Here is a 22,166-nt window from a genome sequence, read left to right as displayed (position 1 = left end):
TCCTAGGTCAGGGGCTGGGGACATACATACAGGGTGGGTTTTTTTCCAACATGAAGTTCAAAATACAAGTCCTCCTGCATACTCTCCCCCTTTTTGAGGAAGGATTTTACAAGCCAGAAGCCAAGAGACAGGTTTGTTTTTGCTCGCGTTTTGTCACTTTGCTGGTTGAGACCGTCACATCTAAATGCAAGGGGGAAAAAAAAAAAACCTGCAAGAGCTTGAAACAGATTACGCTTTTGGCATTTCGCTTCCTATTCATCAACAACTAACCAGAAGCTGTTTTAATTTCTGTTGCTTCAACACATGCTCTGGTCCCAAAACACTCCCAAATTCTGGCAGCACCTAGGAAAGACACTTCTTAGAAAGCAGTTTTACCATCAGAAATGCCTTTTCCGAAAGAGAAGTCATTAATTAAAACTGGCTAAGGTCTGGCTCTCTAAGGTCAGGCGATGCACCAGCTTCTTGCGTCCTGCAGAAGAGACAGAGCACAGCGCTGTATGCAGAGCAGATATTTTATCAGCTAGACACTTGCCTCCTGGATCCTTGGCTTGCTGCGAAAGAGGAGCCTCAGCATCTCCAAAGCTTTGGGCTGCTATTCTCCCATACTTTGCAAGCTGGCTTCTGAACTTAGAGCTCTCTGCAGCACCCAGACCAGCACGAGAACCCCGAGTGTAGTAGTTACGTCACCGGGATGTATTTTGGGAGTTTTCGCTGAAAGGAAACTGCGGTTTCGTATGTGGAAATTGCATTGTGTGGCGATGGCTGCACAATACCAGCAGCCAAATGAAAACACTGGATGGCTTTACGGGTGCTTAGGCATGGCTCTTTCCATCAGCAAATCTCAGCAGGCTTTTCAAGAGGATCAGTATAGTCCCCCATGTCACAGAAAGAGCAATTTCAGTCACTACACCCGGCAGCAACCAGCAATTGAGAGTCTGCGCCGCTTTCTTCTCCAAAGTTACACCGCCCTTGCTCTGAGCAGCACAAATGCTGTCCCTGTAGGATCAGCTGGATTGCAGCTCTCCAGGGAAGGGGCCGGGAGGAGGCAGCTTCTGCATCCTTCCCTGCTTTGTCCCTGCCCCACACCAGTCACCGCTTGGTCATCTGCTGCCTCAGGTCTTTGGGGTGCTGCTGCCGGGCCCCACGCGAGGGCTGCACCCTGACATCTCACGGGAGGGTTGCACAACACTGCCCGCTGGCTCCAGCTCAGCTCCTGCACTGTGACGCTGCCCCGTGCCCTGCTCCTACGCACCAAAGGATGCCTTAACGGGGCCGGGCTGGGAAGGAGATGGGAACCGGCCAAGTCAGGCAGCGCAGCCACAGGGAGCGGAGCAGAAAGAAGGACGTGAGCCCTATGGTTCCGAATCAGTTCTCTCCCAGTTTCTGTGTTTGCAAGGAGAAGAGAGCCATGTGCTTACTTCCCAGTTCCCCTCAAGAGGCCATCTGCGTTTCATCTATGCAAAACAGATGCCCTAGATGGTTTCAAAAGTTACCCGGCTGTTTCACCAGTGTCACTGCAAGGTCATTTGCTGTTCTGCAGAATCCCTTTAGCTGCCCCTACTCTGTATCTTCAAAGAGTCACAGTTCCTGCCAAACTTCTTGCCAGACCAATGCAACTTCTGCCACTGTTAAGCTGCTTAGTGCTGCCCTGGACCGCAGCATTCGCACTGTGCCAGGCTGCAGCTGTGTCGACACAGAGCATCCCCATTGCTCTTTCCCACTCCTAGAGCCCATTTGCCGGCAGGGATCGCTCCCCCCTCAGTGGTAGGAGGCACGAGGCAGCTCAAAACAGTTCTGCGCAGAGAAACACAGAAGCTGGAGCTTGGGCTTGGGCAGCTACAGCTCGTGCAAGGAAAGCAGCTGCAGGAGGCAGGCATGCTTCGGCATGAGACGGCACGATGCAGTGCCCCGGTCTGTGGTCTGGCCACTTTTCTGAGAAGTTTTCTGACCTGTGTGTTAACATGGACACCCAGAATTGCATCCTCACCCTGTCTCGCCTTGCCGGGGGCCTGGCTCAGCCTACCTGCCCCTTTTGACCCCTAGAAACACTGCTTTGAATTCCTGAGGCTCTTCCCAAGGAAAACAGCCACCCTGAAGCCCCTCTGCTAAACCCAGAGACCACAAGCCAGCCTTGGGCAGAAGCAGAAGCCATCAGCTCTTGCTTTCAGATGCAGTTAATGGCCACAGAGGCAAAGGCTGCTGCAAGAGTGCAAACCCTTTTTTTGCTTTGCTGTCTCTGCTCCCTAGAAAAGTGACTGGAACCAACCAAGCAGGTGACAATCCCAATATAAGGTGATAAATCTAAAGCAAGAAGCACAAGTCAAAGGGAACTGCGCTGCAGGCAGCTGCGTGTCAATAGGCAGGTTGTGAGTCTAAGGGCTGAGGCGAGGGAAGAGCCTTCCTCCATCATGCTCCCAAATCATCCCGGGTGAGTTTGATGCTTTTAGGGCAGAATTAAGTCACTACTAGGCCTTATTCCGTATTTTTGAAAAGCAAAAGGATGGTGACAACAGTGGGTTTGCCAGTTCTGTTCTTCCGTTCCTATACCCGTGGGTCCTGGAGAAGTGAGATGATGCTGTCTGAGCAGCGGTGGGCCAGACGCTGGCACTGAAGTGCCAAGACCCGTTTGTAAACTCTGCGTGAACCCGCTGTCATTGGCACATCAGTCCTAGGAAAGACGATTCCCAAATCCATCAGTGCCAGACACAACCGGTTCCCTGTGCAGGGGTTAAAGATGCTGTAATCCAATTCTGTGCCAGCAGGCAGGACTGTGGGACTAAGCTCCAGCAAGCCCCAAGGTCAGCTCCACAAAACAGGACATTTGCCAGCCCTATAGATTTAAACCAGAATAGCTAGGGAGTGCCTCTGCCTCCTGCTGAGATCCAGTTACATCCCACGGAGCACTGGAACAGCACCCAGGAGGGAAGGATCAGGGTTTCATAAACAGGAAGGCGATGGTGTGAAGAACTGCTGCCTGAAGAGAGACAGCTGCTGGCACGTCAACACGCTCCAGCAGTGGGACCGGTGCCCCCACGCTGCCCAAAGGGCTGTCCCCACGGATGTACAGCTGCTGGCCAGAAAACACTGGATGGAGAAGACCTCTGACCGCATGGCTCGTGCAGATCCTCCCAGTTCAGATCGCTCCTGGGTACCAGCCTCAGGAGCTTCACACTCCTGAACTTTTGCATGCAGTTATTTTATGCAACTCACTCCAGGGCAGTAACAACCCTGCAGAGCAGCAACTCCCGCTCCGGAGGGAGCTTGACATAAATGGGAAGCAAGAAATGCTGCAGCTTTGCAGAGGAAGCGAGTCTGGAGTCTGATTTTTGCTTAGAGCAGAGCGGCAAAGTCTGCTCTGTCTGAACTTTTTTTTTTTTTAGAGTGGTGGTTCTCAAAAAGGGGAACAAACAAAGCACAGAAACCTCGGCAGCCACTGCCTCCCCTCCTGCAAGGGCCTTATTTGGGCAAGCCTGGTGGCTGGTCTCATTTGCAACCAAAGAATTGACCAGAACCACGCGTACTTTTGCCTGCACTGCTTTGGTGGACCACCTCCAGTGCTCCCGGGAGCCCCCCGTCCTAGCCCCAGCCTGAAGAGTCCTGTGGGATGCTCGTCCCTGAGTGGCACCGCTCTGCCCCGAGCAGAGACATCTCACAGCCCTGCAAAGTGAAGGGCTTCGGCTTGTGGTACCCGGGTCTGAACGGAGCCACTGGCCAGCACGGAGGATGGGCTGGACCAGTTCAGAGAGGTGGGATGGAGAGAGGGGAGCTGTGCCGCCAGGCAGAGCCATTTTGACACGAGAGGAAGTGCTGCCCACAGCAACGAGATGGTCGTATCAGCAGCTGCAGATGTTAACTCGTTTTTTTGCCATCCACCGACTTCCAGGAAAGCAAGGCAGGCGACACGAACTACCCCCACAGGAAACCTGCCCTCTAAGCAATGCCTCTCAAGAAGCCTGCAACTGCTCCGGGACCTCTCAGGAGCTGAGCAATGTCACCACAGACCTGTGCCACACACACCCCCTACACGTGGCACAGTCACCGCGCCAGCCCACCGCCACTCCTGGGGCTTTACTGGGAGGGGAGAGCAAGAGCTAGGTCAGTCAGCTACTGACCTACAGGTGCTGCTACTCCCTGTTTACTCAGGAAAGGAGTTGTTTCCTGGCCTGCAACTCACTACTGCCCAGAAGAGAAGCTGAAAACAGAAGTCCAGCCAAGCAGAACATTTGGTGAGATCGTACCAATTTCATTCAATTGCCAAAGTTCAAAAAACACACGTGGGAGAATGTAAGAGTTTCACTTTATCTAATTCAGCAGGCACTGCAGTATCAAGGTTGGATTCAACAATTAAGCACCAAAGCAACCTCTCTCGTGCTTACACATACCACACACACAATTAAGAAAAAAATACTAATTTGAAACCTCAAGCAGATTTAAAAATCTCTCCACCCAAGAGGAGTTCTCCCACACACGTTCCATCGGGTTTAATCCCAGCCCGTGCTCCCTGGGCCATCCAGCTCCCACAGCCGCTCTCCCTCCCAGGGATGAAACCTTGTGGGCTCCGCTTTTCCCACTCCAGCATCACCCCAAACATCACCGATCCAGCACCACTGCAGGGATGCCTGCTCAAATCAAGGTCTGACCACCATTCCATTGCATTCCATACCACAGGGTTACTTTTGCTTAGTAGGTGCATGCCCCCATCTGCAAAAAGCCAGGGAGAAAAGATGTGAGACCCCTCACTTGAGCTCCTCAGCCACTTCCAACCACACTCAGAGCAGGAAAAGCTGCGGAAGAATTCAGTCCTGGGGGTTTTATAAAAACAGGCAGCAGACAGAGGGAAGAGGTGTGCCTATGTGCCTATGCCCCTATGAGACATCAGAGAATCAGCAACAGCTTTTGCAGGAGGAGGGAGAAACAGGACAGCGTAAATGCTCGGGGCCACAGACAGCGCTTGAAAGAAGAGGGAGATTCCTAGAGCAATCCAAGAGGATCTGCAGGGAAAGAGACGGCTTCGTTAGTCCTTTAAACTAAACTCACGCTGAACAAGGGCATTTGCTGTTTTGACAGACAAAAGCCTGGGGAGGCAGCCGACTGGGGGGGGGGGGGGGCGGGGAGCAGGGCCCACCGTGGGGTGCCTTTGAAGATGGAAGTCTTGGACAAAGTCACTTTTACAGCTAAGGAGCACCGGAGACTTCGGCAACTGGAACTTAGCAATTAGATAAGGACGGGGGCGGATTCCTGGCAGGAGCTTTGCTGCCAGAGGTCTGCACGAAGGGATTACTGAGAGGGAACAGTGCTGCGGTGGGGGAGAGGCATGTTTCACCCCACGCCATCTCCAAGGACTGTTTTATTGGTCTCTTAAAAAAATGGAACAAACCAAAAAACGAGGGATGGAGAAGAAACTCAGGTCACATAGGCAGAGCTCTGCACAGCAAAGGCGCTGGTAACGCCAGCGTCTAGAAATCCTGTTCGCTGCCACCTTCATGCACAAATTCTGACAGAGCCAAGGCAGCTGGGAGAAGTGAATGTCCAACTCCATCATGGCATGGATAACACCGGGAACCTCCCCACAATGGGCTTAAAACAAAAGCCTTTGAACCCGAGCACCCTAGAAGCACTGGGACATCTTTCTCTGGGTGATTCCTCTCCACTCAGAGAGGCAGCCAAATGCTCAGTGTAAAATGAATTTGGTGACCCTTGGGAAGGGCTCTGCTGCCGCTCCGAGCAGTCATCTGGGCTCCTCACAACAGGGGTTACAGGCAAATCCCTAAAAAGGGACAATTCAGACCAAGACAGTGCAGATTTACCCTGTTTGGTGTTTAGATAGAGCAGTTCCACCCTTATGTCTTTTCATGGGCCCCTTCTCTCACCGGCAAGTTCACGTCTCTTGTATGGCACAAGGTGACGCACATCGTCCTCCGTGGAGGTGGACGGAGCTGTCACAGGGAGGATGCAAAATCCCGGGGGCCACAAATGGACACAGCACGCTCTGGCAGCGAGGAGGGGAGCAGCAGCAACAGAGCACAGGGCTCCCCAGCAGAGCGTGGGGGGACAGCGGTGACAGGGACCGGTGTCTGCAGCCGTGGGACAGGCTGTGTCACCCCAAAGGGTTGAGAGCGACAGGGACCGGTGTCTGCAGCCGTGGGACAGGCTGTGTCACCCCAAAGGGTTGAGAGCGACAGGGACCGGTGTCTGCAGCCGTGGGACAGGCTGTGTCACCCCAAAGGGCTGAGCCCAGGGCCCCCTGCCAGGCTGGCTGCCCGGCCACCGCTCCCCCTTGAGCGCACTCCAGCAGGTGGCACTCGGAGCATCTTCAACGTCCAAAACGCGTTTCTGTTCTGAAACAGGAGGGTGAGGGCCAAAAGGACCCATTTCATAAACACCCATTGTATAAACTCCTCTGTGGGCAGAGTCTCTAGGAGCTGATGAAGGGCTGAGATGTTTTCACAGAAAAAGCCTGAGGCTGAAGAAGAGAGAAGGCAGAAACGGCCTCACACAGCAGAGCTCCCATGGCAAGGCAAGTCCTTCTGCTTCACAACATCGTTTTTGATCTGCTCCTTTGTTAACAGACTCATTTGACCCGGAGCACCAAAATATCTGCTTTATGCCAGAGAGCTCAGGTCCCTTTTGGGATGCAGAGAGCCGAGAGGTGAAGGCACAGGCATCCCCTTGCACTCCCCAGTCTCCCCCCTGCTCCTGGCTCTCTCCAGGGGCATTTTGGCACCAGATCCTGAAAGTTTCTTTTAAAAAAAAAAAAAAAAAAAAAAAAAAGTAAAATCTCCCCACCCTTTCCAGGCACTACAAGCCACAGCGGGCCAGGATCAGCTGACAATGAGCAATTTGGGCTAAAGATACAAGCTCAGACAAAAGATGTTCCCAAACCCCACTGAGGCTTTGGTAGCTCTCCTGCCCTGCTGCAGCCTGCCGTGGAGCTGCGAGAGAAGCGTGCACAGCCAGCAGGACTTTGCACCCACTGAAATGAGATGCTGGAGAAGAAAAGACCTTTAACTGCCAGGAGATAAGGAACTAAATTATGCAGCTTCTACCGAACAAATTAGTCTCCATTTAGAAAGTGCAAAGGATACAGCCTCCCCTTCCCGCAGCCCTGCACACGTTTCCCAGCAAGGAGGAAAGGTCTGCTCTCAGAAAATCCAGATCAGCTCATGCTTTGATGATGGTAAAACCAGGAGACCCCATCCCAGGCTTTTCTAAATGAAGACTATTACTTTTAGGAACCAGCACTAAAGCACTATCCTCCATCCAGGCACGACACAGCTTTGCTACTTTCAGTACAGAATTCAAAAACTTTTTTTTTTAAAAGAATTCTTTTCCAACTGAATTATAAAATCTAACACTGCTTTCACAACGAGAAATAAGACTTGTTTGCTGCCCCTGGAGTTATCGTGGGACGTGGGAACTATTCTCTATCGCAGGAACGCAGGAATTCCATACTCCTCCCACAGCACACATGCTGCCGGCAGTTTTCTTGTTGCAAGACACACAAAAAGTGGTCTCAGGACTCGGTAAAGCCTTTGTTTGGTACCTGCCAGGTTTTGACTCACGTGTGCTGGGCGAAGCCAGCTCTCTCCTACTCCCTGGGAAGGCCACACATGTGAGCCACGCTGACAGACAAGCCATCGGCACATTTTCAGGGTGGCTTTGAACTACAGCAAGGTGAAAAGGAAAAAAACCACATCCAAAGCATGGCCTGAGCTGTGCGTTACCAACACCCCAGTGAGAGCACCCAGGACAAGCCCCTGCTGTAGCAAAGCACAATTTTTTTCACTTAATACTTGTAACTACTGATGCAGGCAGTGGCTGCCCCCTCCAGAGCTCAGCCATGACACAGGCACACGCCTGCGCTGGCCCCACTGGGGACAGGCCCCTAACACGATGCTCATCATCCATCCCCTTCCCAAACGTCACAGTAAGGGAATTAGTCACCCTGAACACTGGGAATACCATGTTTTGTCCTGTTCCCCTAAGATACAAAAAAAAAAAAAAAGCTATTTTAAGGAGCTTTTTTCCCCTGCTCTGTCCATGCGGAGACCCTAGGGCTTCACTCCCCATACTACTGCATGGAAGGAGTGACCCCTCAAGACCACCGCTGGCCCCAGTCCCGGTGCTCCCTGGCTGGCCGGTGACGATGCAGAGCCACCGCCTCCCCCTCCGTAAGCAAACGCTGCATGTTCCTGACCTGCAACCGGGCCACCCGGATAAATACACCTCTCGGGTGGCGAGGAAATCAATACCGCCACACTCAAAATGCTTACGGGAGCACAAAAAGATTGTGTTCGCAGCCCCTTCAGTATTCCCAGAGCCATGCCAGAAGCTCTGCTGAGACCGAGGTTTCAAGTCCAAACAAGTGATAAACACCATCGTTTTCCACCTCTGAAGGGGTGCCACATCCCAGCTGTGTGCTCCGGGACGGGCAAGGGCAGGACCTGGATTTTACGCAGCGGTTCAGAAAACCTTTGTGCCTCAGAGCATCGCTGCAGTGGGATCAGCTGGAGTTTCAGGGAGGCAATGCCTCTGCCTCCATCGCTGCATCCCATGGAATTATTCAGCGGCTTTCCCTAAAGGTGAAGGAGAAGGGCTCCAGGCAAGGCAGGAGTCCCCACTGGACAGCTGGGACCATCCTCCCGCATGGTCCCCAGCCTCCCCCAGCCCCACGGCAGCTCCTGGCAGGCAGCACAGTGCAACCGGGGGGGAAAAAGTTATTGCAGCTTCACCGGGAACTATGGAAGGAATTTACTGCTTGTGTCAAAACTAGGCTTTGGCTTCCAAATAAAGCTGAGACTTGTAAAGCTGCAGAAGCTTCAGCAGGACTGCTTGTGTGTGCAGGGAGGGTCTCGGATTGGCATCCCAGCCAGCTGTGGAGCCAGGGACCCCCCAACCAACGGGACTCAAAGCACCCCGTTGCTGGGCTGGCATGCTCCAGAGACCCAAGCCCAATCTGACCCCTTTAAAAATCAAATGTAAGTTCTTTGGTGCGAGCCCTCTGCTGCTGTCCCTGGCGCAGAGGGAGCTGCCACCACCCCATCCCGAGGAGCCCGCGACTCCTCCATCCCTCCAGGGAAGCGCCGGCAGAGCTCTGGCCTTGCTGACACTTCCTCCTGGGTCCACAAAGAACTTGACTTCGGCAATCCCGTGCCCCCTGGCTCAGACAGCCGGGAGAAGCGCGGCCGAGGAGGGGCTGGCAGGAGCACCCCTTGCTTTCCTGCAGGCTCCGGAACTCCTTTCACTCTGACGGGGAGATGGATGACATGCATTTCCTCCAAGGTACAGCGCACAGTAAAATATTTTTTTTTTCTTTCCCCTTCAATAAAAAAGGCTTTCTGGAGACAGAGCTTGAGGCGGTTTCTATTAACCCACGAAGGAGATGGAAATGGAAGAGAAGAAAGCATAGCAGTTTTGGTGGGTCGGCATGCCACGCATGAGGGCTGGCTGAGCACCACTCACTGGCTCTGCAGACTGCTGCATTCCTCGTGTGCAAGTCCTGTAAACTGACCCCTCTTCAATTATTCATTAGTCTGCAGCTCATCAGAGACTCTGCTCCTCAAACAGGCATTTATTTGTTGTTGTTTGGTTTGTTTTTTTCTTTTAAGAGCTCAGAAGCTTGCTGTTACCCATAGCCCAGCCTTGCCAAGGACGAAGAGCAACCGCTCTGGCAGGAACAAGCCAGGCAGCTGTCAGGCATTGCTTTAACAACAAACCCACTTGATTACTTCAGCTGACAAGATGGAGCAGCCAGTTTAAATGAAGAGCTTTACCACTGACAGGCTGAAAAAGCCGAATGTTAAAGAGTGGCAATAGCTGCAGCCCGGTCCCTGCGGTGCAGAGCGGGAGGCAGATCCCAGGCAGCACCATGCCATGCTCGAGATGTTCTGCTCCCAGCAGGTTATCCCAGGTCCTGTGCGGTCCTGGGGGACAAGGCTGGCCGGAGCACTCTTGGCTGGAAGCAACAAAGAAGGGGCAGTGGGCAGAGAAGGGATTTGCTCAGATACCTGCTTCTTCCCACATTTGATAGCTTTCCAGTTCTTGGAGAAAACAGCAGCAGCTGTGCAAACACGCTGGGCCGTTTCAAAGCAGAGCACTTCACTTGTTTGTTTTAAAACCCTTCATGTTAAGAGGCCGTGATTAGAGCGGTGTCCAATACTGATGAGGATCACACCACTGGACATGTCTTCTGTCCTGCGCTCCACCTGGAGCTGGAGCTGACGTGCAATGCTGGCAGCATGCAGCCTATGCAACAGAGAGCCCTCCATCACCTGGACACTAGGTGGGCGCACAGGGCTTGCCCCTTGGTGGTCAGCAGGTCTTGGATGCCTCTTTCTTCCTCCCCCACTGCAAAGAGAAGGTGCTTCAAGTTTCCCCTCTACCACCCACTCGGTGATGCAGGTCCAGAGCAGATGGGACAACTGTCAGTGGATGTTCTGGCAGGCAGCAATGCCTGCAGCAAGGCACAGGGCAACGTCTGGGCGAAGGAGAGAGGGGCACTGCTGGAAAGCAGAGCTGTGAGCCAGCACTGGTGCAGTGTGCCATGAGCACAGAATCACAGAAGGGTTTGGGTTGGAAGGGACTTTAAAGCCCACCCAGTTCAGTCCCCTGCCCTGGGCAGGGACACCCCCCACCAGCCCAGGGTGCTCCCAGCCCCGTCCAACCTGGCCTTGGGCACTGCCAGCATGAGGGAGCAGCACAAAGCCTTCCCCTCTTACATCCTGCTGGAGAAGCATGAAGAATTCCCAGTTCACAACTGGAGGTCAAAAGTCCAGGAGCAAAGTCCAGCCTGCAGGAAAGCTGCCCCAGTTCTGCCCAGTTTGCAGGCGGGAGTGAGAAGTGCTGGGCTCAAGGCCCTCCGCAGGTGCAGGAGTGTAGCAAACCCAAGAACCAGCCTTATTTCTAGCAGCATTCACCTGCTATTGAACCACACGGGGGCTGGCACAGAGCTACCCCAGGTAGATGGTACAACCTGTTTCCTCCAGCTCATCCCAAAGAATTACAATTCGGAGCTGTGACTGCAACTCCACTTTGTCATCACTCGAGCGTTACAGCAGCGTGTTTCATCCAGAACAACACAAACTGATGTTCACACTGGTGATGCAGGTTATTTCTCAGGCCAAAAGTGTCCGTGTCCAGGGTTCCTGCCTATCCCTTGCTGAAGAAGCTGCAGGGGAGGACCTTTCTGCAAGCGTTACCCATCAGGACACGAGAACAGATCAGCAGGAGCTATACAGACCTGGGAAAGAGCCATGCCCTCCCCTTCACTGCATTCCCACTGCGGTTTGTTGCCTAACAGCCACCGAGCAGGTAGGGCACCTCACGCCGGGTGCCTGCAGCAGAGCAAAGCCCTCGCTCTGCACTCAAGGATCTCTGTTACGGTGCAAAGCGGAGCTGCAAGAGGTTACTTAATTCCCTTCCCCAGCTCTCACCGCGCGCTGTGATTATCACCCAAGAACAAGCTGATCAGCACTCCCAGCCTGCACCAGCGTTACCTCCAGAGAGGGAGTGGGCACACTCAGCACTGCAAACCCACTCCTCTGCTCTTCATTATGAAGTGATTTCACTAATTGGGTGTTGTACTTTCATGCATAATTCCTCACACTTGGCACTTTCAGGGACCACAAGCTCACCTCACGGCCAAGCTGGCTGTAAAACCCCAATTACGAGAGGTTCCTTTTTTCTGTTGAATCCAAGCCCTCTGTCGCCGTTCCCCAGCTGAACAAGGACCAATCTTCAGCCTACCTGACAATTAAAACCTAAAGAACATGAGAGGATGAGTGTCGGTACCTAGGGACCAATGCACCGCGCTGCGGTGAGCCCCTGGGGCAGAGCAGCTCCTGCGAGCAAGGCGAGAGACCTCCCTGCTCCCCACCTGCACAGAGACGCAACTGAGGTTACCCCCAGGCTGTCGCAGGAGATGCACTCGCGGCGTCAGCCCAGGCTGTGTTAAAGGAAGCAGAACAAGAAGAAAACCGACCCTGAGCTCTCTGCACTGCGGAGATGCTGCTCCATGAGCATCCATCCTACTCCTCTACCACCAATACGAATGTGGAAGAGGAGCTTTTCTGTCCTGCAGCCTGCAGGCGCTGCGCTGAAACCTTGCACCAGCTGGGCTGCTGCTATCCTGAAGCCAACATCTAATTTAGGCAGGGCCAAACACCACGACCAAAGAGGAGAGGGAAATAAGAAAGCAAAAAGCCATCCTTGTACTTTATCTTTGCCAAATGTTCAATGCAGCATTGGATCCGCAATCTGATTTTAGGGATGTGGCTAGAATTGCCGGGCAGATTGCAGACTTTTACAGTAGGGACACGCTGGGAACATCCAGATAGGCAAGGATTTCAGTACATGTGAGCAATCTAGGTTTGTGCTCGCTGTCAGGAGAGGGTTTGGCTTGGAATTCCTTATGGCCACAGAGCTGGAATGCTGTTCAGATGGCCCTGACTGCACACCCAGGCTCCTTTCCCTGTGACCGTGCAAAGGGAGGCAGATGCTCCAGACAGCTCTCTGCCCGACCTGCAAGATCTTGCAGGCATTTCCAAGATACTCAGATAAACACACTGAGGTAGGATGCTTGCAGGGACTTGTGTACCACAATTGTTCTTGAAAGGTGGAAATCCACAAGAAGTTGTGAAATGCACCAGCTGTCCTTGGTAGGAAGCTGCGCTGGAGCTACAGAGGCTGCTAGAAAGTACCAGAATGCAGCCAGCCTGGCCCGAAACATCCCCTCGCCACCTCTGCGGTGACCATGCCATCGCGTTTCATGCCCAAAGACCAAAGACCCCCATGTGCCACCACAGCAGGTGAGGCGGCAACAGAGGCATTAGACTGCATCGGTCTCGTGCTCCCAGCTGCGGAGTTCCCAACTCTTTTGAGGAATTGTTGGATTCCCTCCTTCGTGAAGTGTCTTTGGTTATTGCCCAGGCAAATAACGCTTGTACTTCTGACGGCATCCTACTTACAGGGACAGGGGAGGGATGGCACTTCTGCGTGGGTGTTGAGTAATCGCCACCCTTGCTGCCTCAGGCTATTTTTAGAAGAGATCGCAGAATTAGCCGCAAAAGGATAGCAAGTACAAACCCAGAATAGAGGTGCCTCGTCCCCTTACAGCTCCCTACACACAGCTAGAACAGAGGGGTACGGGAGGGATCCTGAACAACCTTCAGCTTGGCAACAGCCGACCTCCAACATCTACTGCCGCTTACTCCTCCTTCCTCAGCCCTTGCTGTAGGCAGCACCGGTGCCAGAAGCTGCTGCTGCTGCCCACCCCCAAAATGAACAGGAAAATACGCAGATGCTCAGCGCGCTGCCCGCCTTGCCCCACCGCCGCATCGCAGCTGGCTCAGGTCTGCCCTGAGGTTGGAGGTCTGTGTTCGTAGCAGGGATTTCATTTGACAGTGCTAGTCACAAACGTACCTTGTACAAACTTGGAAAACGCAACCAAGGTTATTTCAGGATGTAGCCAGGCTCCGTGTGATCAAGGGTTACCGAAAATGGGATTGTCGGACACCGCTCACAGGCATTTTGCCCACGGTGCCTTGGAAAAGTGGAAATCAGGACACCTGCACGTAGCACAAGGGTCTTGTGCCTTCCCTGCGCGGCTCCAGCTCCCCAGCTGTGATGGGGACTTCACGCCCGTGTCCCCCAGAGGGACAGACACGGAGCAGCAGAGAGAACCTCAAGCGCTTTCTTGGCCTCTATCGCATGACCTTTCTGTGGGGCTGCATCTACAGATGGAATCAGCCAGGGTTTGCCCCAGCGATGTCCTTCAAAGAAAAAAAAAAATATCTTTGATTGTTTTTAAAGCAACATACTTCAGCTGCCTTTACAGGAGGGCAGTTGAGCCAAGTGTTTGAAGATGAAAGAGGCAAAGTCTCAAGTCTTAGAAATCCAGCTGGAATCCAACCAGAAACGAGAGATATTTTCTTTCGGTTTTCCTTGCCAGAGATGCAGGCACAGTGAAGAACTGTAAAACCACTGTTCTCAGGGGAGGGAAGTGCACAGTCTCATTGACCTGAGTTCATCTGACCCACGCCAGATTTCTCCGCAGGCCACTGGAAAAGTGCCAGCCCAGCAACGGGGACAGAAATGCAGAGCAGGTAGGTGAGACGCAAGGGCAATGCTAGGAGTCCAGCATAAGATCCCAAAAAAACCCAACTGGCTGAAAGGTAGGCAATTGATTTTTAGGTTTAAATTTCTTTTACTAAAAATATGACAGTAACCAACCAGAAAAGCAATGCCATAAGCCCCCCTGGCCTTTAGCAGGGACGATGATTCAGAGAGAGAAACTGCTACAGGGCACTCGCTGAGGGTAAGGCACAGGACGGACTCCTGACAACCCGTTCGGCAAGGTCTGCCCGGCCAAATCCAACATGTTGTGTCATTCCTCACGGGTACAGTATGTACGGATCAGAAAAGGAAATCCTAAAAGGCTCACGATTTCAAGGTACCGAGACGGCTCTTTGACGCTGCAGCGTCTCGCAGGACAGAGAGCTACGGGCACAGTTAGGAAATGCCCACACGAACAGCATCGCTCCGCAGTCGCGTGCTTGGAGAGGGCTTGCAACAGAGAAATCAAGCTGATGTGTGGAGCTGGAAGGGCTTTAGGTATCTGAAGAAGGTCTGGCAGGTTAAGACCCTTGCCCAAACGCGGACAACAGCAGCTCAGTTCCCCCCACCATTCCCAGCTGATGCCACTGGGGACGCAGAGGGCAAATTTGACAGAAGCGGAGCTTCTCCCAGCCCCACCAAGGCAAGAGAATAAACAGCTACCAGGTGCTCAGCGAGGGCAGCCGTGCCAAAACCATCAAATACTCTTGTATTTCTCATCCTGCCTGGCAAGATCGCAACACGAAAGGTGCAAGCACAGCACTGGAAAACCCCAGAGATGCTCGCTCCTCGCCCTCTAGGCCACCTCCCGCGTGCTGGACCGAGGTGGCCCCTTGGGAAACTTTCCACATATGTTTGGATGACCACAGAGGCAGGAACAAAGAGGGTTTATCTTTTCCCCTACTCCAATCCCTCACCTTCCCACATGTGCTCATCCAGATCACAAAGCAGCAGCTTACAGGATCTAGAACCAGCCGTCCCCAAGCCATTCACCGAGTCAGTTCGCGCCCCCCACGCAGCTCAGAGGGATGACTTGAAGATGTAACCCCAGAGCATTTTTACCTTGGATGGAGGATTCCCACCTTCTTCTGGAGCAGCCTGCCCATTCTGCAAAGGAAAAGAACCTGCCATTAGCACATGCCGGGCACGGGACCGCTCCTTACACCCCCTTACAAAGGCTGTTGGCTCCGAGGGCCCTTCGTGCAGGACAAACAGGGGGGGACGCCACTTTCAGACATGGTACAAGTCCCCACATACCTAGGGGACACTATCTGCCAAGGATTGAGAAAAAAAAAATAAAACAAAAAAAGGCTCTCGTCCAGAGAGTCTCTCCACACCCCCAAATGAAATCATTAGGGCTGCTCACACACTGACCATCGCTCGTGGGGTGAACGGCACCCCTGTACTCCTCAGGCGTGGGTCCCTGGGGCGGTGGGTACAGGAATCCCATCCTCGGGACTAGAGGAACTGCTCCAGAGACCCAGCTGAGTGGTCGCACCATCTCACCCCCCCTGCACCCATGCTGTGGCTGCCCCCTCCCAGGGAGAAGCAAGGAGGGGAGATCAGGCACAGACAGCAAAGCAGTGCTGGAGTGCAGTTATCAGCCATTTTGCCATGACGTTGGCTTTCGTATGAACAGTTATCAGTTATTTATTACCCTATCGCAGCTGATACCGCTGCAGGAAATCTGCACCACCTGCTTGGCTCTGGGCCACCTGGGGCTGGCAAGTCCAGCTTCTGCTGCTGGAGCTCTGTACAAAGTCACAGCGGGTGACCTGAACCGCCTGGAGGAGCATCAGCCGGTCACACCACGCGCTGAGCCGAAGGCGTATCGGGTTTGGCACAGCACTGCGCCTGGAGGAACCAGCAGGAGCAAAAGTGGGTGGGATTTAATTAGACATCGATACTCAGAATAAGCACGTACAAAAGGTTTTCTGCAGACTGTGGAGAAAAACAAGGGCAAGAAGATTTTGCTTTGACATCTAATTTGCACTATAGTCTCAGGCTCCAAAAAATCGTGGGATTCCTCTCTTTCTTTGAAAGAACACAGCAAATGTATTCACTCCTCTTCAGATGTTATGGTCCAAGAGAAGAGTTGCAATGCAATTGCATTTCAGCCTCAGATGACTGTATCTTAGAGCCTTGCAGGAATCTAACAGGAGCAAAGCTAACTCCTTCCCTGGAGAACTGAGGGGACACCAGCCTGACATCTGCCTTATGACTACACTATCCCCTTCTCCCCCTTGGGCTAAATTTAACTTACTTCCTTTTAATTCTAAGCAAAACTTGCAGTTGTGGGTCTTGAAAGCGCTTTTGGGCCACTGAGAAAACCTCCCTCTGATGCTGCACTCACCCTCTACAACATTCACCAGGTGCTTCCAAGCTCACACTCTTGTGAGTGCAATAATCTCCATCCATCTTCATTTTCAGGTGTCTCCACTCCCCCAGAACAACTCAGTCCTACCAGGACGCCGAGTACCACCCCACTGGCCGGGGAGACCACCGCCTGCCCCTTGGCCTGACACTGGCCCTGCAATATTTACATTTATACGGCTCCACTCCAAGCTCCATCACTCACCTTAGGACCAACTTAAACTGGGCTTAAGCTCCTCAGTATTTTCAGCCAATGACTGAAAAAAGCAATTTTTTTTTTTTTTTTTTTTTAAAAAAAAAAAGCAAGCACACCGAGTTCTGCCAGAGGAGTGTTGCCCTGATGTTTACATGGAGCTCTTGGTGCCGTTAGCATGAAGAATACCTCTGACGTGAAGTAAGCCTTTGTGTTTACGCACAGCCTCCACAGAGAGCAGGGAGACGCTGCGCTCAAGATAACCAGACTTGGAAACAAGCTCGTGTTTACCGGCTCAGCCGGCACTGATCCCCAATTCCTAACTGGCTGCTAACCCAAACCGTAGCTCAGGGAGGGCTCTTTATCTCTAAACCAGCCTGAGAAGTGGAATGTCCATGTTGGCCAGAGGGAAGCAGTGCCTTGCTCACGGGCTGGAGAACAGAGCTGCAAGGCGCAGCCAGGAGAGGGGTGAGCTGACGCATGGGACAAGCTCTGTCATTCCCCAGGGGACACCAGCACACAGCGAATGAACACAGGGTCTGTCCAACCCCCCAGCTCCAAGGATAAGTCAGGAGGCACCGGGTGCTCCTCCGGGCCCACCAGACCTGGGTGCTGCGTTTGATCAGCTCCTGACCCCGAGAGACACTTGTCCTACATGCTGCTGTTGACAGAAATCCATCCTACCTGGGGCGGGAGGGGATGTGGAAAGAAAGAGAGCAGTGTCCGTGCCAGGGAGGTTTCCTGGGCATGTAGGCCCATGGTTTTAGAGGGATGAAGCTCCTGATGGAACAGTCACTTTCTCAAGCGAACATAAGGCAGATGGGTAAGGAGAGAACTGCAGTATTTAGAGCCAAGCGCCTTCCTTCTACCCCAGAGCAAACCCAGTCCTTATTCCCTCATATGGAATTGAAGAGCCATTTGTAAGCATCCAGGATGTAAACACACTCACAGATCCGGGCTCATCACCTCCCGAGATAAAATACAGCCACTCACTGCGTGGTAAGTAGAGCTGAGATGGTTTGCGGGTTTCTTGGTTTGACATTTGTCTCTTTAAAATGTTTTATGTCTGCACTCCCCTGCACGCCACGCACAGCGAGTTAGCGAGCGCGTGTGTGTCTGCCTCCCTGCCAGACACCCTCTTCCAGCACGTTGTTCCCGCCGTTGGAGAGGAGCCTCCTGACCATCCTGCCTCGAGAGCCACCCCAAAGATCTCCCTGCCGGCACAAGCAGACAATACCCGCTGCAGGAGGGAGGCACAGCTCCGTCCCTGGGGTACCCGCACCATAATGAGCTTGGGCTACCATGAAGGCAGCAGCATGAGCCTCAGCGGGGGCCAGCAGCCTGTCCCTGCAGCTTGCCGGCCAGCCCCACACTGGGGCGAGCAGAAACGGGGATTAGGAGCTAATCTGATGGGCACGTGGAGCGGCAGCCACAGCGAGGGCACTGCTGAGCAGTGCCAGCTAGAACTGCCCGGCAGGTACCAAAGCCCTTCCGCGCACATGCTGCCCCGAGGAGCTTCCTCCATAGCACGCAGGGAAGTGTCCTGGAGAACAAACACCTTCCGTTACGCAACTGCCAGCCGGGCTGAACTTGGGAGATATTTATCTTCGGACATCTTGCATTTTAAATCCCTTTAATTCCACATAATCCGCAGCACAGGGAACAATTTAGAGAACAGGTCAGTGCCGCTCTGATCTGAAACCCCGACGAGTTGCACCCCAGCAGGACCGTGTGAGACGGTGCCCACTCCTGCCACCAGCGAGGGCTGCACCCTGTAGTTAGTGCCATTCGCACAAGCCACCCTGGATTATCAACAGCTCTGTTAGAAAAGCTGCCTGCTGCTATTTCTGGACCTCTGGGGTTTGACTAGTCACTTTGGAGACGCCCAAATACAACACGACAAGGGCACCAGGTACCCAGAGATGCTCTTTCACCCAGCTGGCTGAACTGGGAAGCACTGGAGCAGGACGGAGAGGGGGAAGAAACCCCTCGCCCCAGAGCTTCTCCTAGTCTGACACAAGAACAAGGCATTTTATTTTTATCATTATCATTATTATTATTATTAAAGTGGAATTTATGGATTTCGCCTGTTGCAGCTCAGAGAAAGGAAATAATCCTACAAAAATAAAGGTCTCCAGAAGAACTCAGTAGCCCAAACAGACCGAGCAGTTCACGCATGAGGCACAGCAGAGACAACAGTTGCTCGGCTTCCTCTCCTATCTTTTGATTGTCGTTTTATGCACCGTTCAGCTAAGATGCTTGAAAAAGATAGTTATTCATTAACAGCTCCTACTCAGTAAAGGACGATGCACATATACAGGCAAAAATAATTAGTGTGAAGTAGTTGGGTTTGGTGTAACCCCCTGTCAGTTGTGTCGCTCGTTTGTGTAACAAGAGTTTAAAGCAAAGCACAGCGCAATGACAGTATCCATCGCTATGGTGATGAAGTCATTCCACTCTACTATTGCTTGTACTCTGCCCCAGCCAGGTTTTTCTACTACATAAGCAATATTCTGAATAAAATAAGCAGCCGAGAGAACGACAGGGAGCTGGGGGAAGGAAGAAGTGTTTTGCAGCTAGCTCAGTGCCCAGGACACAGGGACTTGCCTCCTGCAGGGGATCAGCGCAAGCTCCCACTGCCACACGTCTCCCCAGCACAGCTCTGGGCTGGATTCCGGCAGGCCGGGACAAGGGGCACCGGCTGGGATCTGTCCCCAGCAGAGATAGAAAACGCTTCTGGAGCACAGTGGAAAAACCCCAACCCCCTTCACAATAGGACCCAGTGGAAAAACCCCAAACCCCTTCACAATAGGACCGATGCCTCCGCCAGCGCGGTGACAGCACCTCTGCTCCGTGACTCAGAAAGCAAAGGTTGGAGGAAGCCAGTTCCTAACCTGGATGGCAGCGATCCCAGGGTGACTGACGTAACTGGCATTCCAGAAGAGTCTCCTCGGTTTCCCAGCGGTGCCACCTTGCCCAGGAGTGGTGAAAACTTTCTCCTTGGGCCCCTACCCTTGATGATTTTAGCCTCAATGTGCAAAACTGCCCCAAGCCCTTAGTCTCCTTCTGCTGCTGGATCTCAGGGAACCTGGAATGTCCAGCCCCGGTGGTGGCAGCCACCTTGAGCAGCGACTAACGTCTGTGTTACTTTCCTCACTGAACGAACACATCGAATGCACATACTTGCAAACCTAAAAATAAAGGCAGGTAAGTTGCTAGCGTCCCACTTGCAATGTGGAAAGACTGACCCGCAGCAATATCACCTGCAAGCGGCTCCTGACCCTGACCCCCGGCCGAGGTGGGGGAAGGGGACAGCACAGAGGCCAGGGCCAGACCCTCCCAGTTCCATTCACAATTAACACACCCGTTACCAATGCAATGGGGAAAACAGCCCTCATGGCTGCCACCATCACCTTCACCGCTGACCTGAGCCAAGAGCTACACCGGATCCCCCCGGCCGCGAGATCCCGTGATGCTGACACAGCGCCTGCCCAGCACCTGGGAGACCTGGGATTAAGCAGTAAATCAATCTCACCCATGGCATTCGCCGCCCAGGGCACTGGCGTTCGCTGCCTCCCGTGACCAGTTGCATTTCCTGGCTTCCCAGGCTCTATTCCCACTTGGGAATGGAGAAATCCCAAATAAAGAGCCCTCCCTGCCAGCGATATCTACACCCAGCGCTGAGCACACGACGTGGTCCCAGGAATCGCGATCAAGTCACCGCAGGAATTCCCTCCTCTCCCACCTTCGAGCCCAAACCCATCCCCGTGCCCCAAGCACAGCCCACCACACCCTCGCGCCAGCACCCACGGCCCCTCGGCACAGCACCCTGCCCACACCGGGGGTCTCTGGGAGATGCCACGCTGTACCTGGCCGATAGAAACTGGGTGGCCGATGGAAACTGGGCAACCTCGCCCCGATGGCTGCAGACCCCCCTGCTGCCCGGTGCCACGCTGCCACCACTGGAAGCACAGATCCGAGATCGCCCAAGAGGCGACTTCAAATAGGAACCAGCAAATGTGACCAATTGACCACCGCGACATCCCTAGGCGTGCCGGAGGAGCGGGGCAGCACCGAACCCGGCCAAAGCCATGGGAAAGCACCGAAGTCTGAGCAAACCCCCGCGGGGCCGTGGCACTCGCCTGCAGACGCGGACGGGCGCTGGGCACCATCCTGCACACCCGGCTGGGACGGCGCAGAGCGGGGGGGGGGCAGCGCAGAGGCTGCCAAGTGCCGCAGGAGCGGGCTCGGAGTTTGAGCCGCAGGCCTGGGCGAGCAGCCGAGGAGCGGGGGCGACCCCAGACCGCGGGCCATTTGCTCCTTCCCGGTTGCCCCCGCCGGAGCGCGCGTGCCGGCAGGCTGCCGCCGCCGAGCCCGGCCCGCACGGCCCGACCCCCCCCTCCCCGAGCCCCCAGCCTCCCCCAGCCGCCCCCCGGGGTGGGGGTCCCGGCAGCCCCGCCGGGGAAGCCAGGCCGGCCGCTCCTTTGTTCGGCGGAGCCCCCCGGGATGCTGCGGGGGGGGTGCGCGCGGCCCGGAGCCCCCCCCCCCGCCCTCGGCCGGGGGGACCGGTGTCCTGCTCACCTCCGTGTCCAGATGCACCAGCTCCATGGCGGGCCAGGGCTCGGGCAGCTGGGCGAGCGGCATGCTGCCGCCGGTGCCCCGCGGGGCTGGCGGGCGCGGCGCTGGCCACCGGCTCCCCGGGCCGGGCCGGGAGCGGCGGGGCGGGGCGGCTCCGCCCCCGAGCGGGGGGGCGGGGCGGGGCGGTGGGACCCCGCCCTAAGGCGCCCCCCGGGCAGGGGGTGGCGGTGCCGAGCGGGGCGCCATGGCACACGCGTCCTTCCGCGGGCAACGAGGGGGGTGGGGGTGGGTGTCCCTTCAAGGGGGTGTGTGGTCCCTTCAAGGGAGGGGGGGTCCCTTGAGGAGGGGTGTCCCTTCAAGGGGGAGTTCCCTCCGGGGGGTGTCCCTTCAAGAGGGGGTCCCTTTGGGGGTGCGTGTGTCCCTTCAAGGGGGTTCCCTTTGGAGGGGGGGATGTCCCTTCAAAAGGGGGTCCCTTTGGGGGGGTGTCCCTTCAAGGGGGTGTGTGGTCCCTTCAAGGGAGGGGAGTCCCTCCGGGAGGGTGTCCCTTCAAGAGGAGGTCCCTTTGGGGGGGTGTCCCTTCAAGGGGGGGTGGGGGTGGTCCCTTCAAGGGGGAGTTCCCTCCGGGGGATGTCCCCTTAAGAGGGGGTCCCTTTGGGGGTGCGTGTGTCCCTTCCTCCCCCTGCTGCACGGTGCAATATCTGGGATGCCAACAGCTTGTGAAGCTGGGGGGCTGCTGCCCACTCCCTGCGAGGCGAGAGGAGCAGCCGCTATACTGGTGTCCACCAAGGGAACCCCCCAAGGCTCCAGGAACCGGGATGTCTCCTTGAAAACAGCTGGCACCGAGCGTCCGGCTCTTCTGGGCCTTGGGAAGAGGATCTGGTTCTCCCTGCTGGGATGCCCAGCTCTGTGC

General features: G+C 54.6%; 1 protein-coding gene across 8 annotated transcripts in view; it reads right to left on the bottom strand.

Annotated features, from left to right (window-relative positions):
- Positions 1–21,396, bottom strand: part of RPS6KA1 (ribosomal protein S6 kinase A1) — a 41,597-nt gene extending 20,201 nt beyond the window's left edge. Inside the window, exons 1-2 of one of the 8 annotated variants that reach the window (XR_005826893.1) lie at positions 21,260–21,395; positions 15,175–15,219 (exon numbers count right to left, since the gene is read on the bottom strand). Coding sequence is in view for 2 of the 8 variants with exons in the window: in XM_040586976.1 (XP_040442910.1) it covers positions 15,175–15,219; positions 21,260–21,322 (108 nt within the window). In the remaining 6 variants the exon portion in view is untranslated. Of the gene's footprint in view, positions 1–30; positions 2,170–15,029; positions 15,095–15,174; positions 15,222–21,259 lie in introns of those variants that run through there. The other 7 variants (XM_040586976.1, XM_040586981.1, XM_040586983.1 and 4 more) reach the window with 7 other exon arrangements.
- Positions 21,397–22,166: the final 770 nt, after the last annotated feature.

Source organism: Falco naumanni, chromosome 3, assembly GCF_017639655.2.
Source record: "Falco naumanni isolate bFalNau1 chromosome 3, bFalNau1.pat, whole genome shotgun sequence".
Lineage (NCBI taxonomy): Eukaryota > Metazoa > Chordata > Aves > Falconiformes > Falconidae > Falco > Falco naumanni.
The sequence above is the reverse complement of the archived record's forward strand: the minus strand, read 5'-3'. Positions and strand labels throughout refer to the sequence as shown.